At 43.8% G+C, this 14,642-nt stretch overlaps 1 protein-coding gene across 4 annotated transcripts in view; it reads right to left on the bottom strand.

Moving 5' to 3' along the window:
• The window catches only part of MKRN2 (makorin ring finger protein 2), a 32,214-nt gene that overhangs the window by 1,424 nt on the left and 16,148 nt on the right, over positions 1–14,642 (bottom strand). For all 4 annotated transcript variants that reach the window (XR_008558848.1, XR_008558847.1, XM_008152204.3 and 1 more), the window contains exons 2-7: positions 11,057–11,185; positions 9,860–10,041; positions 8,342–8,643; positions 6,456–6,670; positions 4,709–4,819; positions 150–294 (exon numbers count right to left, since the gene is read on the bottom strand). Coding sequence is in view for 2 of the 4 variants with exons in the window: in XM_008152204.3 (XP_008150426.2) it covers positions 150–294; positions 4,709–4,819; positions 6,456–6,670; positions 8,342–8,643; positions 9,860–10,041; positions 11,057–11,185 (1,084 nt within the window). In the remaining 2 variants the exon portion in view is untranslated. The remainder of the gene's footprint in view (positions 1–149; positions 295–4,708; positions 4,820–6,455; positions 6,671–8,341; positions 8,644–9,859; positions 10,042–11,056; positions 11,186–14,642) is intronic.

Below are 14,642 nucleotides of genomic sequence, written 5' to 3' on the forward strand. Positions count from 1 at the left end.
TGCAAAAATAGCCAGAAAATAGCCTGGTTACCAAAAATGACAATATGGAGGCTATTTCTGGTTGCCCTAACTATTAGAGAAAAACTCAGGAGCAGGAGCTGGAAATGCCCACGGTAAGTGTGCCGGACTAGAGGTGGCAAAGTCCTTACCCTCACGGTGCCTTCAGAACTGAGCTGTTTCCGAGGTTTCTCAGGCTCTGCTAGCCGCCCATCAGGGTAAGCGTGGCGGTAAAGACATTTGCTTCCAAATGGGCAGGTCCCCTTGCCTTGATCAAAGTACTTACACGCTTTTTTTCTGAAAAACAGAAAAAAATCCAAGATGGTGGGAGAATCTAGGGCCCACAATGCTAGGATGGGGTCAACCTCATGTTACAGGGAGGGAAGCTGAAGTTCAGAGAGGTTGGGATGCTGATTTCCAAGCTGATAATACTGGTATTCCCACTGTGACATGCCCTCATACAGAACTTGACCTTCCTGGGTACCCCACTGTTTTGAGCCTGCAGTGCTCCAAAAAGGCAATTGCCACGGGCTCCAAGGTGCTGAAGCTGGGCTGCCCAACAGGAGATCCACCCAGGGAACTTCCCATCCTCGGGGCCAGCAATGATAGGAGTCACAGGGGGAAAAAGGAGTGAATTGTAGCAGCTGCCTAAAGTTACAGGTCTCCTCCCGTTTCCTTGGTCCCCATCCTCTCAAGCAGGGGTTCTTAACTGTGTGCTAAGACCCCCTCTCAGAAGTGTTCTTTAAAATGCATAAAGCACAGGTCTACAACATACAGGTATCAAAAGTTAATTTCTTTCCTATCTGTGCCACAGACCCCTATGTTAAAACACTGGATGGATCACGAGAATTCTCACGTTTTCTGTTCTAAGGCTTGTGGCCAATCACGAGAATTCTTTTAAAAGATATTAAGAAAGAACATGTAATAAAGCGTGCCTTTAACATTTATATGAAACTTTTTTTGTACTCGTTCAATAGAAACTTATCTGGCCACTGGGTAAAGCTAGCAATAGAACTACTGGTCCACAATGTGTTAGGAGAACCCCTGCTCCTGAGGAAAATGACAGAGAATTCCCATTTCTCATTGCTAACATGAGATTTTCACAAATGAGCCCAGTAACCCAGAGGGCCGAGGAAGAGAAGTTGCAGAAGAAAGCCAAGTCACCGCAGAAAGTGTGGGCTGCTGCCAGGGGGCAGCCGGAGTAGGTAATGGTGGCAGATGACAAAGAAGGGGGACTCTCTGACTCCAGCGTTTCTTAGTGAAAGACCAGTGGTGCAGGGCCCTTAGACCCTAACACCTGTCCAGAGGGGAGGGAACTACCTTGCTTGCCTGGGCGCTACTCCCACCAGGTCTGATCCCAGGCGGCGGGGGCGTCTATTCAAGCAGAGGTGTGTGAGCCAGACACCTTCCAGGGTCCCCCTGCCCCCGAGGTCTGAGATCGTGACTCTCAAGCAGCGTGTTCTTACCAGAGTCGGCTGGACACAGGCTTTAATTAACACATCTAGTTCAAAACTATTCTCTAGTTCCTGTCCCCAAAATAAATGCTTCTCTTTCTCCAGCCTTTTCTGGTCACCAAGGACAAAAGCCTCCAGATCCCTCTCACTCCCTTTGTTCTCAGCACTCACATTCAAGTATTACTTCTGCTTACAGAGCAACTCCCAATAGACCTGTCCTGTCAGTTCCCACACTGTTGAAGCCCTTAGAGGTGCCATCCTCTAGTACCCGCCTGTCAGTCAATTTCTTAATTGGCCTCTTCTCCCACCAGGTTCCAACCTCTACCACAGAGGAGCATCTCTAAATAGGTCACCTGTTTTTTCCCCCTTAGACTTGACTCTAGTCTGTCCCCTATTATCCCTGTGGTAGTAGGTCCTCCCAAATCCTTCTACATACCCGTTTCAACCTCAGTGATCACTTCCACTGCTCCCCAGACACAAAATGTGTAGCATCCTGCACCCGTCACCCACCCCCAACCTTCTAACACACATGGAGAGGCTATTCATACTTCAGGTTTCTCTGACACTCCTACCCAGGTGGATCCAGGTGCATCCTCTTGCGACATATGGCTTGGGCCTCTCATGAAGAATTTATCACCAGAAAACCTGTATCATAATTGCCCTTTTGCAATTTCCTATGAAATTATATTTACTAATCTATTCCATAGCCGCCATTGGTGTTACCTTGAAGGTGCATGGTATGTAGTGGGTACTCGGTAAATGTTTGTGGAATGAATAAAAACACCGTCATCAATGGAAACTGAGGCCAGGAAAGATCTGAACAACAATAAGAATTTCTGGACAATTGCAGCAGACCTTCTTCCTACCCTCTGCCTTGCCACTCCTGCCCTCTGGTGGACACATGATAATATCACATGAGGAAAAAACCAAGCCTTTCGTCATCAATGTACAACCTAAAAAGGAACCTATAGCCCTGGCCGGTTTGGGTCAGTGGATAGACCGTCAGCCTGTGGACCAAAGGGTCCTGGGTTCGATTTCAGTCAAGGGCACATGCCTGGGTCCTAGGCTCGATCCCCACTAGGAGGCGTGCAGAAGGCAGCCAATCCATGATTCTCTCTCATCAATGTTTCTATCTCTCCCTCTCCCTCTCTGAAATCAATAAAAATATTTTTTTTAAAAAAGGAACCTATAGGTAACATGGTTTTGCTTTTAGTAAGCTCCTAGACCTGGCCCTGTTGCAAGTATCTAGAAACACAAACATTTTTAAAAGACCTGGAAGTACTGGAGAATGAACAGCAGGAGGATTCTGTAAGAGATTAGACACCAAGAAGGAAGGGCAAAGAGGTGAGTTATCTTTATAGAAAAAATAGCTTTTAGCCAAGAGCAGGCCACAATTGGGTGTGTCTATGAAGGGTGGCTAAAACTGCCATGGAAAAATCCAGTCTTCCTGGCCTGGAGAACCAAAAGATAACTAGAAGAAACCAGAAACAAAGAAGGTAGAGAAAATATTTGGTGACCAAACTTTTCTAAATTTGGTGAATGACAAAAACTTAGATTCAGAGAACAACGAGCAGCATAATATGAACAAAACCACTCCTACGTAAAATATGTAACTGTTGAAACCTAGGGGGAAATATTGAAAGAAATCTCAGAGAAATAATACAATCTGAATTACCACTGACTTACCAGGAATTACAGGGGCAATAAGCTCCTAAACACTGGTCTTGCCAGTAATCTTTTTGGATTTGACACCAAAAGCAAAGGCAACAAAAGCAAAAATAATCAAGTGGGGTTGCCTCAAACTAAAAGCTTCTGCACGGCAAAGGAAACCAACAAAATCAAAAGGCAACCTACTGAATGGGACAAAATATTTATAAATCATAGCTGCTGAGGGTTATATCCAGAATATATAAAGAACAAATATCACTCAGCAGCAACAAGAACAATCCATTTTAAAATGGGCAGAAAGGGGGAGGGAGGCCGAGACGAGATTAACCAAAGAACTTACATGCATATATGCATAACCCATGGATATAGACAATATAGTGTGATGAAGGCCTGAGGGTGGAGGGGGGTGTATAGGACCGGGGAGGACCAGCCAACCAGTGGTTCTCTCTCACTGATGTTTCTTTCCCTTTCTAAAATGAAAAAACAATAAAATAAAAATAGTACTTTTTTAAAGAGAGAGAGAGGAACATCAATGATGAGAGAGAACCATTGATTGGCTGCCTCCTTCATGCCCCACACTGGGGATCGAGCCCGCAACCCAAGCATGTACCCTGACCAGGAATCGAACCGTGATCTCCTGGTTCATAGGTAGATGCACAACCACTGAGCCATGCCAGCCAGGCTGTAATACTTTAAACAATAAAGACAAAACATTCTTGTTACTACTTAAAGTACTAGTCTAATTATGACTTTTTAAAGAAAGGTAATTTTTTTAAGTGCGTTGCTCTTGGGGAGAGAAAAGCAATGTCCTATGTACTTTATTTTTTTAATGAAGCCATTTCATTTATTAATGAAGTTAGATCAGAATATACAAATGAAAATAAATATCTAACATAGTTATATCTGACTTCATGAGGATATCATGAGTGAAATAAAGATTTTAGAGTCAACATGTAACTATGTACTTTTTTGAAACTGCAACTAAAGTCATATTAACTTGGGGGGAAAATAAATAAAAATGGGCAGAGGAGCTAAATAGAAATTTTCCCAAGGAAGACATACAAATGGCCAACAGATCCATGAAAAGATGCTTACACATTGCTAATCAGTGAAATATAAATCAAAATCACAATAAGATATCACCTCACACCTGTTAGAAGAGACATCTGCTCTGGCAGGCATGGCTTAGTGGTCAGAGCATCAGCCTGTGAAGGGTTGTGGGTTCGATTTCTGGTCAAGGGCATGTACCAGCCCCAGTTGCATGCATGTGGGAGGCAGCCAATCAATGTGTCTCACATCAATGTTTCACACCCCACCACCACCACCACTTTACTCCTTCCCTTCAACTCCATAAAAATCAATGGAAAAAAATATGCTCGGGTGACATAATCACAAATAAAAAGTTGACCTCAGCTTAGAAACAAGTCCACTGCATCATGGCTTTGCTCATCTCTGTATCTGCAAAGCCCAGCATGATGTCGGAGAGAAGGAAGAGATTCTGAGTGGCCTCAGGCTCTGCAGGCAATGGCAAAAACTAAAACAAGAACCAAGGCAGGCATTAGGATCATGCCCAAACTCAAAGCACTTACCCCATTCCTTGTTTGAAAGCTTCAATCAACTCGTTCTTTTTATTCTGATCTTCTACCCAATACACACTTGGAATTACAAACTCTGATATCACCCGGCATTCTGGACAAGACCTGAAATAAGAATCAGTTTAGTATGGAACAGATTAAGTTTCATCTCTACACACTACACCCTAAACCCCTTGCTCAAATGCATGACCATTCCAGATGTTTCCTAACCAACATATTTACTATTAAAAACCATGTTTTTCTCAACAATAAAAAGACCAATCAGTTTTAAAGTGGGCAAAGGATATGAGTAAGCATTTTGGAGAAATGCTGAGGAAGCACAGAAAAAGATGCACAATATCATTAGTTATCAGGGAAATGTAAATCAAAGCCACAATAAAAATATTACTTCACACTTACTAGAATAGCTAAAATCAGAAATAAAGACAATAACAAGTATTAATGACTATGTGGAGAAATTAGAATTCTCATACATTGCTAGTGGAATGTAAAATGGGTCAGCCGCTTTGGAAAGTAGTCTGGCAGTTTCTGAAAATGTTAACTATAGTTGCCATATTACCCAACTACTCCTAGGTATCTACGCAAGAAAAATGAAAACATGTTTTCCATAAAAAAAACTTGTATACGAATATTCATAGCAGCACCACTCACAATAATGATAAGATGGAAACAACCCAATGCCCATCAACTGATGAACAGATAAACAAAATGTGGATATCCATACAATGAGATATTTGGCCATAAAAAGGAATGAAGCACTGGTACATGCTATAACATGGTTGAACTCTAAAAACACCATGCTAAGTATAAGAGTTAGCCAGACACAAAAAGGCTAAATACTAGAAGACTCCATTTATTTGAAATATCTAAGATAGTTCCACAGGACAGAAAGTAAATTAGTGGTTGCCAGGGCCTGGATGTAGGGAGGGGATGGGCAATGACTACAAAGAGAGGTTCCTTTTTGAGATAATAAAATATTTTAAAGCTAGTAATTAATGGTTGTACAAACTCTGTGAATATACTGTAAAAAACACTAAGTTGTATACTTTTGTCTCAATGAAGCTGTTATTTTACCACACAAATGTGTAACTTTAGGCAAGTTATTTGAGCTCATACCTGTTTGCTCATCTGTAAAATGAGGAAGATTGTAGGGTCTCTGAGAGAAGTATAAGTTAATGTGTGAAGAATTTCTAAAACAGTCCACAGCATGCAGTGACTTCCCAATGAGTTAGCTCTTTCCCGCCCCCCTCCCCCCACCTTGTCCCACTGTAGAATGTAAGAATCCTGTATTGTTATATGTCAATTATATCTCAATATTGGCTTCATGGAGCACATCACGTTTGTCAGACATGTGAAATGTTTTACATGCATTATTCCACTTAATCATCAAATAACCCTATTTTACAGATGGAAAAAATGAAGCTTAAAAAGGCAATAGGCAATTGGCCGAAGGGTAGCCCCCTCTAAGTGTTAGTGTGAAGCTCAAACAGGCATTGCCATTAACCTCAACAGATATTCCTGCTGCGTGTCCTTCCAATGCCCTGAAGCTTGGTGGGAATTGTTATCACATATCAAAGGAAAAGGCACTTGGGCTCAGGAAGGGTAGTGATGTGCCCAAGTTCACACACCCGGGGCCAGCACTCACAATTTATACTCTGCATTGACACGCCTTTGGATGGAAGAAGATTCCAGATCAACCCCCCCGGCCCCTTCTACAGCTAAGACTCCTTGCTGTACTTACTTAATGATTGGGTTCTCGAACTGCTTGGCACACCTCCACTGTCGGATGCAGGACAAGCAGTACGTGTGATTGCAGTTGGAGAGAATCCCAAATCTCCTCTCAGAGGCAGACGCCTTCTCGAGGATCACTTCCATGCAGATACTGCACACTTTGTCCTGACTTGCCTGGAAGGCGAAGGCCTTTTCCATCTCGTGTTCAAATGTTGACATGCAGATCTGAAGTACGGAGAGAGGAGGGAAACCTTAGGTTCCGTGCTGCTGAGTAGCGGGGAGAGCCCGGGGCAGATGCCCGCCACACTGCCACCATCGAGACCAGGAAGGAACACAGACTGGCTGCTTTATGCAGGGCACAGCAATCCCTGGATTCAGGACACCACACTCTCTCAGAACACAAAGGGGACTTCAAGCCATCACTGGCCCAGCCCCTTGCTTTCCTAGCATGATACAGTCACTTCCAATTTAGAGCTGAGACCATGGATGTCCCAAAGGTTAGAGCACCAGTGTGGGATCACATAGAGTTCACAAGAACCGGAATCCTGGTCTCATTGCTCCTCTGGGGAGCCTTCCCCACTCTGAACCACACCGATACCAGAAACGCCAACTAATCCTTAACCTTTTTCACTCGGATGTCGAGTGTGACTCGACACGATTAGCATTAGAATAAAGGAATCGAGAAAAACGCAAGCAAGTGCAAAGGGTTAAAACATCAGGCTGGCAGTACAGAGTCAGAGGTAAGCAGCACTACTTCTCAAGAGAATAAATTATTTAATGAACTCATTTATTCAGTAAGCAGGTGACGTGCAGTACTGTGTATCAGGCATTACAGTCTGAGAAGAGTACAAAGACCTAGGCTCTGCCCTTGGTGCTCAGTGGACAGAGATGTGAGATAAGTCAACGTGAACAGCACAAAGACCTCAGCACACCTGGGTGAAGCTCTAATTCTGCACTCATCTGAACACCTCTGGGAGACAATGGAGAGTGGCAGACACAACCTCCACATACAGGGAGCTCCTCCTCAGGGGTTCTACACCACAGCTGTGGGCTCCTCCCCTTCTCTCTCACCCATCTTCAGAGCCCTGAACCAAGCACAGGGCCCACTGTGAGGCAGTGCCTCCTACACTGGCACCTAATGACCTGAAAGGCCCCTTCCAACATGTGGCTCCTCAAATTCTATGATTTGGGCTCCTCAAATTCTCCAGAATTCAGCCTGGCTGGATTGTAGCCACAATGCTATGTAAACCTAGGGAGGAAAGGTGTGTGTGAGTTATGTGTGTGACAGACAGACACACACTAGGCTCCTGAGGCTGGACTTATTTTCTGAACTTGGCATAGCTTTATGCTTCTGAGGTCTCTCCTTTTCCCTTTATTCTAAACTAGAAGCCCAGTGCACAAAATTCGTGCATGGATAGGGTCTCTAGCAGCTGCCAGCTGCCGGCCTCCCTTTCCCCAGCTGCCGGCTGCTACCACCGGCCGGGGCCTGTCTTCGCACTCGCCTTGGCCTGGTGCACCCGCTCACCTGCTCCACCATCCCACTGTGGTCCCCCTCTCATCAGGGCCCATCAGGCCAGCAGCACCTCCACTGCCAGCGCCACATTACCAACCCCAACCATGTTCTGTGCCGCCCCCTGGTGGTCAGCGCACATCTAACTCCCAGTCAGTGGAACTCCCGCCCACGGGGACAATTTGCATATTAGCCTTTTATTATATAGGATAATCAAGAATTGTCAAATGACAATAGAAAAGGACTTGAAAATAGGGTGTGAATATGCCAGGTACGTAATACAGGTATTATTAGCAGTCAGATGCTTGCAGAAATACCAACAATTTTGTCACATAGTGCATTTCAAATTTCTTAAAATGAGTTCATACAAAGTCTTGTAACTTTACCTTCTCATGAGCTTTCCTTTGCTCTGGGTCGAAGGGATGCAGGACTTGTAGCCTACAGATTTCACACATTTCCCCATGCAGGTAGATACAAGCATCCCCAAAGCGGCACTCCCCGGCGGCTGCATAGGGACATAGCTGCTCCTCGCTGCTGTAGGAGCTGCTGGCTTCTAAGTAATCAAGGCCACTCCGTATTGCATCAAGGTAGGAATTCGGCCTCATCTCTGGGCTACTCTGGGCGTCACTGCCTCCTGGATTACTCACCACACTTGGGCAAGCCTTTTCTTCATCCATGCCAGAGAGATCTTAATACAAAATACACAGCACACACATAAATGAAAACTGGCCCAACCATTCTGGTAAGCAGCTAGTCAAAACCTGACAGATTAAGCAACTCTGACCTTGGGAGTTTCACTCTTGGAACATATAGGAAAAAAACAGGCCAAGAGGGAAAAATAAAAGGAACAGCATAAAATGTTCATAGTGACATTAACTTAAAAGCATACATAGTTAGCAACACAAGGAAATAGCACAAACAGACCATGATATATTTATACAAAAGAACACTAAAGTTGCTATTTAAAAAAAGCAAGTATAGAAATGTCAACATTTGGACCAGTTAATACAAAAATATATATATCAATGTGTGTGTGTGTGTGTGTGTGTGTGTGTATGTCAAAGGGAAATTAGAATGTGGTCAATAGAATACAGTGTTTTCCTTTATACCAGTAAAGTTATGTATCATTTTAAAGTGAATTAAAATTAATGAAAACCTGGAGTGAGTCCTGGGGTCAATGGGAAATTTGTCCTATGGCCTCCTCTTCTCACACCTGGAGCCCTTCCCTTCCCATTACACACACCCTTGCCTTTTTAGAGGGGTCATATTTAACTGGATCACTTACTTGTTTGCTTAGGATGGAATATGCCTATCTTAAAATCACACATTCCAAGATCTAGAAATCCCTTCACCAGATGAGCACCAGCCAACAAAAACAATTTTTATGATTTTTTAGCTTTCTTTCTGCCCAAATCCTGTTCCAGGGTACAGACCACTCCCCAAACCCCAACATGCTATTCTTATTACCAAAAATGCAACCTAAAATGGCAAGCACTGGCTCACCATAAAAACTAAGACTATGTACTGACCTAGGGGTAAAACAGTGATACATGCTCTTTATCAAAATACGTAGCTTTGAAATGAACAGTTTGGTGTTCCTCAGAACTGGGCAACAACCTATGCAGATGGTAGTTATAAGCTGACAAAAAGTCACTGTTTCTATTTTGCCAGGCCAAACTTAGGGTTCAGCCCAGCCTTGTGCACAAGGCCAAATGCACCATCCGAATACTCTGCAGCCAAATGAAGCCCGTTCTCAGGACAGATCTGGTGACTCTGCATTCAGACAGGTTGGAGGGGTATTAGGTTAAGTAACCTTCTTGTCAAGAGAAGACCAGAAAGGAATATGAAAAACAAGACAAGACTGCTTTTCAAAAAGAGACAACAAAAGGATTCTGCTCACTCACTTCGGTCTCTAAGTACCAATGTTCTTTTCTCACGTTTCCCAGGCTCGTGTAAGTTAGTTTTCACAATAGGTGCAGTGAGGTCGGAAGGAGGGTGAGGACTGTGGAAGCCCGGGGAGGGCACACTGTGGGACATGGAGCCCACAGCACCACCAGCTGCAGCAGAGGGCCTTGTGTGATCATATCTAAACAAAACACACAGCAGATGCATTACGGACACACTACAAGCACACGTCTCCCACGCTGCCTAGACGTAGAATGTCCTTCCTTCTGCCCCATTTACAGAGGTGGAGAATGAAACAATCTCTCCCCATATTTAACTCATAAAAGGCTTATCAATTTTAAAAACTGCTTGGCAATTCAGAGTGAGTAGAAAATTCACTTAAGTGTCTTTGTAGAACATGCGTGGGGCAGACGTACTGCCTCAGAACACAAAAAGAAACCCTGAAAATTCCAGACATGTTGAACTGAAATTTCCTGACACCCAATCCAGTGTTCTTTTGGGCAGGAGTCCCCACAATGTTAATAATGGCCAGTGTAACAGCTGGAGACCAGCCTTCCTGGCTGTCTCTGGGGCACCACTGGCAGGGGTAGGGCAAGGTGGGCCAACTTCCATTATCCCATAGGCAGCCAGAGGAAGGACTCAAGGGAGCTTTGCAATCCGGGAAAAAACAGAGCAGCTCTTCATTAGGAAAGGATAAGAACAGATTTTTGGAATATTTCCTTGTTTTAGAAGTTACAAAGCTGCCTACATATGTCAGTGGTAAAAAGAAAACTCTATGCACATAATTGTTCATAGCAAAAAAAACACACTGGAAGCCATTTAAATTTCTAATGGAGTCACAGTTAATAAAGTGATGGTCTGTTAACATTATGTAACATTATAAAATAGCAGCATAGGAAAATGCTTATGACATGTTAAGTAGGGGGGGGAAAGCAAGATATAAAATTTTATATATACCATGAGTGCAATTTTGTAACTAGAGACTTATAAAAATAAGGCCTGAAAAGTGATTCTGAAAAATTAAGTTTTGGGTACTGAAATTGAGGTTTCAAAATTATTTGCCATACTTTTTGTAATGTTGTCATATTACTTTTAAATTTAAAATTTCCCCTCAAGATCCATGTTCCAAATAAAGGATCCGAATCCTAGATAATCTTTAACTCAGTGTAACTATGGGGCAGTGGCGGGGTTCTTGCCTGCAACGAGTTCCATAGGCGCAGTAGCCCTTCTGATAGTACTTGCAGATGGTGGATGGCTTGCTGTTTGCCAAGTCATGTGAGAACAGGCACTGGTTTCCTTCCCGACACACACCATGCATGAAATACCTGAAGAGACAAGCAGAGGCATAAAACTTTTAGAAGCATACTTTGTTGTATAAAATCACCATATTTTATAACATAGCATACAAATATCTATTGTGTACATATTATGTTATCAAGGCTGTATTTGGCACTGGAGATATATTTCCTTGATTCTAAGACATAATGATTTTTAGATGTACCACAAGTAATTCAAGGAAAAAAAATGACCCCATAATTTTTCTTTTCTGGAAGAAAAATGACCCCATAATTTTCTATTTTAAGATATATCCTCTTGATTTGAGTTACATGTGTAAAATGTGCACCTCATAATTGAGGAAATACGGCTCCTTCCTTCTCATGGAACTTACAGGGTATGGTTATAATGGAGTCAAAGAGACCTGGGCCCAAGATCCAGCCTATCACCTATGAGTAAGTCACTATCTTTATCTACAAAATGAAAGTCATACTACCCACTTTATTGGGTTGTGGTGAGCATCAAAAGATATATGTATCCTAGCCTACATAATAAAAGCCTAATATGCAAATTGACCAAACAACCGGTAGAACGACCAGTTGCTATGACACACACTAACCACCAGGGGACAGATGCTCAATTCAAGAGCTGCCCCCAGTCCACAGGCCCCAGCCCAGCCAAGGCGGGTGCCAGCGGGGGCCCCCTGATCACCCCGCCAGTTGCCTCACAGATCAGCCCTGATTGTCGGCCAGGCCGAGGGACCCTACCCATGCCCAAATTTTGTGCACTGGGCCTTTAGGTGTGTGTGTGTGTGTGTGTGTATGTGAGAATGTTCCACTGTGATGTCTAATTCTGGCCCTGAAGGAATAACAGGGAGGCATTCGTGTTCTGTCCAGCCAGAGTAGAGAAATGTGATTGAATACTCAGAGCAAACAGTAAAGAGACCCCAGAGGGGCACACCAGGTATTAAGGGTAAATAAGTCCTAAAGCAGAGAGTATTTTAGATATACCCTAAATAGAAAATAACTTAGTCAGCCAAAACACACATTAATACTCTTTGAAAGAAGACAAAATCCAAATGCTCAAAAACACAAATATTTAGCATCCAATCAAAAATTAATAGATATGCCAAAAAGCAGGCAAAAATGCAACCCAAAACTAGGAGAAAAATTAGTCAGTAATAGGAATGACAGATGATGAAATCAGCGGACAAAGATTTTTTTATAAACAGCTATTTTAAATATGCTCAATATGCTGAAGGATCCAAAGGAAAACATGACTGGTTGGTGGGGGGCAGGGGCTACGAGTGGGCGGCGCCAGGCCAGCGGGCTGAGGGAGGGGATGGCGATCAGGGGAGCGGGGCAGAGGGAGGGGATGGCCATCAGGAGGGCGGTGGCGACCAGCCGGCTGAGGAGGGGTGATGGGGGGGCGGGCCTGGAGCTGCCCCCTGGTGGTCAGTGCACTCCCACACTCAGCCACAAGCTGGGCTGGTTGGCGAGCGCAGTGGTAGTGGCAGGAGCCTCTCCCGCCTCCGTGGCAGCAATAAGGATGTCCAACTGACGGCTTAGGCCCACTTCCCATGGGCCTAAGCTGCAGTCGAACATACCCCGAGGGCTCCTGGACTGCAAGAGTGCGCAGGCCAGGTTGAGGGACCCCCCCACCCCCGAGTGCACTAATTTTCGTGCACTGGGCCTCTAGTATAATATAAAGAGAAATACATCAAAGAGCTGCTTTCAGACATGGACAAAAGGCAATATAATACTGGTCCTTGAGAGAAGGGACACAGGAGAGGTGAGCCTGTGTTCAGTGTGGCTTACTGCCTGGAGGCATATTCTGGACCTTGGTGCAGGGAGGGGAACCCCAAATAAAGCATAGCAATCTTGCCGAGTGGAAAAGACAGAGTTTGGAGTTCAAGGAAGGTGATGAAAGCTTTGTGAAGAGCCCGTTAATCAGAATCAATCAGAATCACATGTACATGATTAACTGACTCCTGATAGAGTGTCAAAGTAATTCAATGGGGGAAGGAGAGGGGAAGAAAAATCTTTTTTTTGTAATAATATATTTTTATTGATTTCAGAGAGGGCGAGAGAGACAGAAACATCAATGATGAGAGAGAATCATCGATCGGCTGCATCCTGCACTCCCCCCACTGGGGATCGAGCCCACAACCCAGGCATGTGAGCATGTGACCTTGACTGGAGTCGAACCTGGGACGCTTCAGTCCGCAGGCCGACGCTCTATCCACTGAGCCTAACCAGCCAGGGCAGAAAAGTCTTTTTAACAAGTCATGCTGGAAGGATGCTTGCTGCCTGCCCTTCATGGCCTTGATGGCTGTGACAGCTTCTCTCCTGCTGTGATACGTATAAGAAGGACTCAGGGAGACCCAGGAAACCTAGAAGTGGACTCAATGGCCTTTGAGGATGTGGGTGAACTTCACTCCGGAGGAGGGGGCTTTACTAGATCCTTCACAGAAGAACTCTACAGAGATGTGATGAGAGAAACCTTCAGAAAAAAAAAAAGGGGGGGGGGGGAGGTAAAGGATCATGAATTGAAAATCCGTACAAAAACCAGGGTAAAGATTTAAAAAATCAAATGGTGGAGTCTGTGTAAAGAAACTTCAGCCTTATTCCAAATTTTGACCTGAGCAAGAAGACCTCTGGAGTAAAACCATGGGAATACAGTGTGTGCGCAAAAGTCTTTATGCATCATTCATCTCCTAATATGCACATCAGATGTCAAACTGGACATGAGCCATGAGTGTCAGAATTATGGAGAGAAGCCATATAAATGCAACATATGTGAGAGAGCCTTCAGTTATCTCTCGTGTTTTGAAAAACAAGGAAGAAATCACAATGGAGAGAAAAACCTATAAATGTAAGGAATGTGGGAAAACCATTATTTCTTCAACTTCACTTCAATACATGGAAGCACCCACCCTAGAGAGAGAAACTCTATCAATGTAAACTATGTGGAAAATCCTCTAGATAACATGCAAGTTTTCAAACACCTAAAGGGACTCTCAGGAAAGAAACCCTATAAATGTAAAAAATGTAGTCAAGCCTTCAGTTTCTCAGTTCTCTTTTTAACTATCAGTATTTTTATAATGTAAATAATCTCACTCATCCAATCCCCTACAAATCTGTGTGTCCCTGGGGGCATATAACAATGTGCAGGGCAAAGAGGTACTTAATGCTTATTTCGTTATTGGACTAGATTGGACTTAAATGGCTTTGAGCATATGGCCTGTGCTTGCCCTTTATTTGGCATCTCCCTTAGACATAAAAGTGCTTCCATGAAAGCACTTTGAATAGGGGAAGGGTTGACGGTTGACAAGCAGATTGAAATGGCTTCAATGGTGAGAGTGCCAAGCCACAGATGGTCCTAGAAATAGCATTGTTACATAGGGTTGCTGGTCCAGAGCAAGACCACTTAGCTGAGGGGATATGGGAGGGTTGGAGAGTCAGTTTAAATTTTATTTTATTGGTGACAGAATTATAGATGTCTCCT

The sequence above is a fragment of the Eptesicus fuscus genome, chromosome 18, assembly GCF_027574615.1.
Source record: "Eptesicus fuscus isolate TK198812 chromosome 18, DD_ASM_mEF_20220401, whole genome shotgun sequence".
NCBI classification, from domain to species: Eukaryota; Metazoa; Chordata; class Mammalia; order Chiroptera; family Vespertilionidae; genus Eptesicus; species Eptesicus fuscus.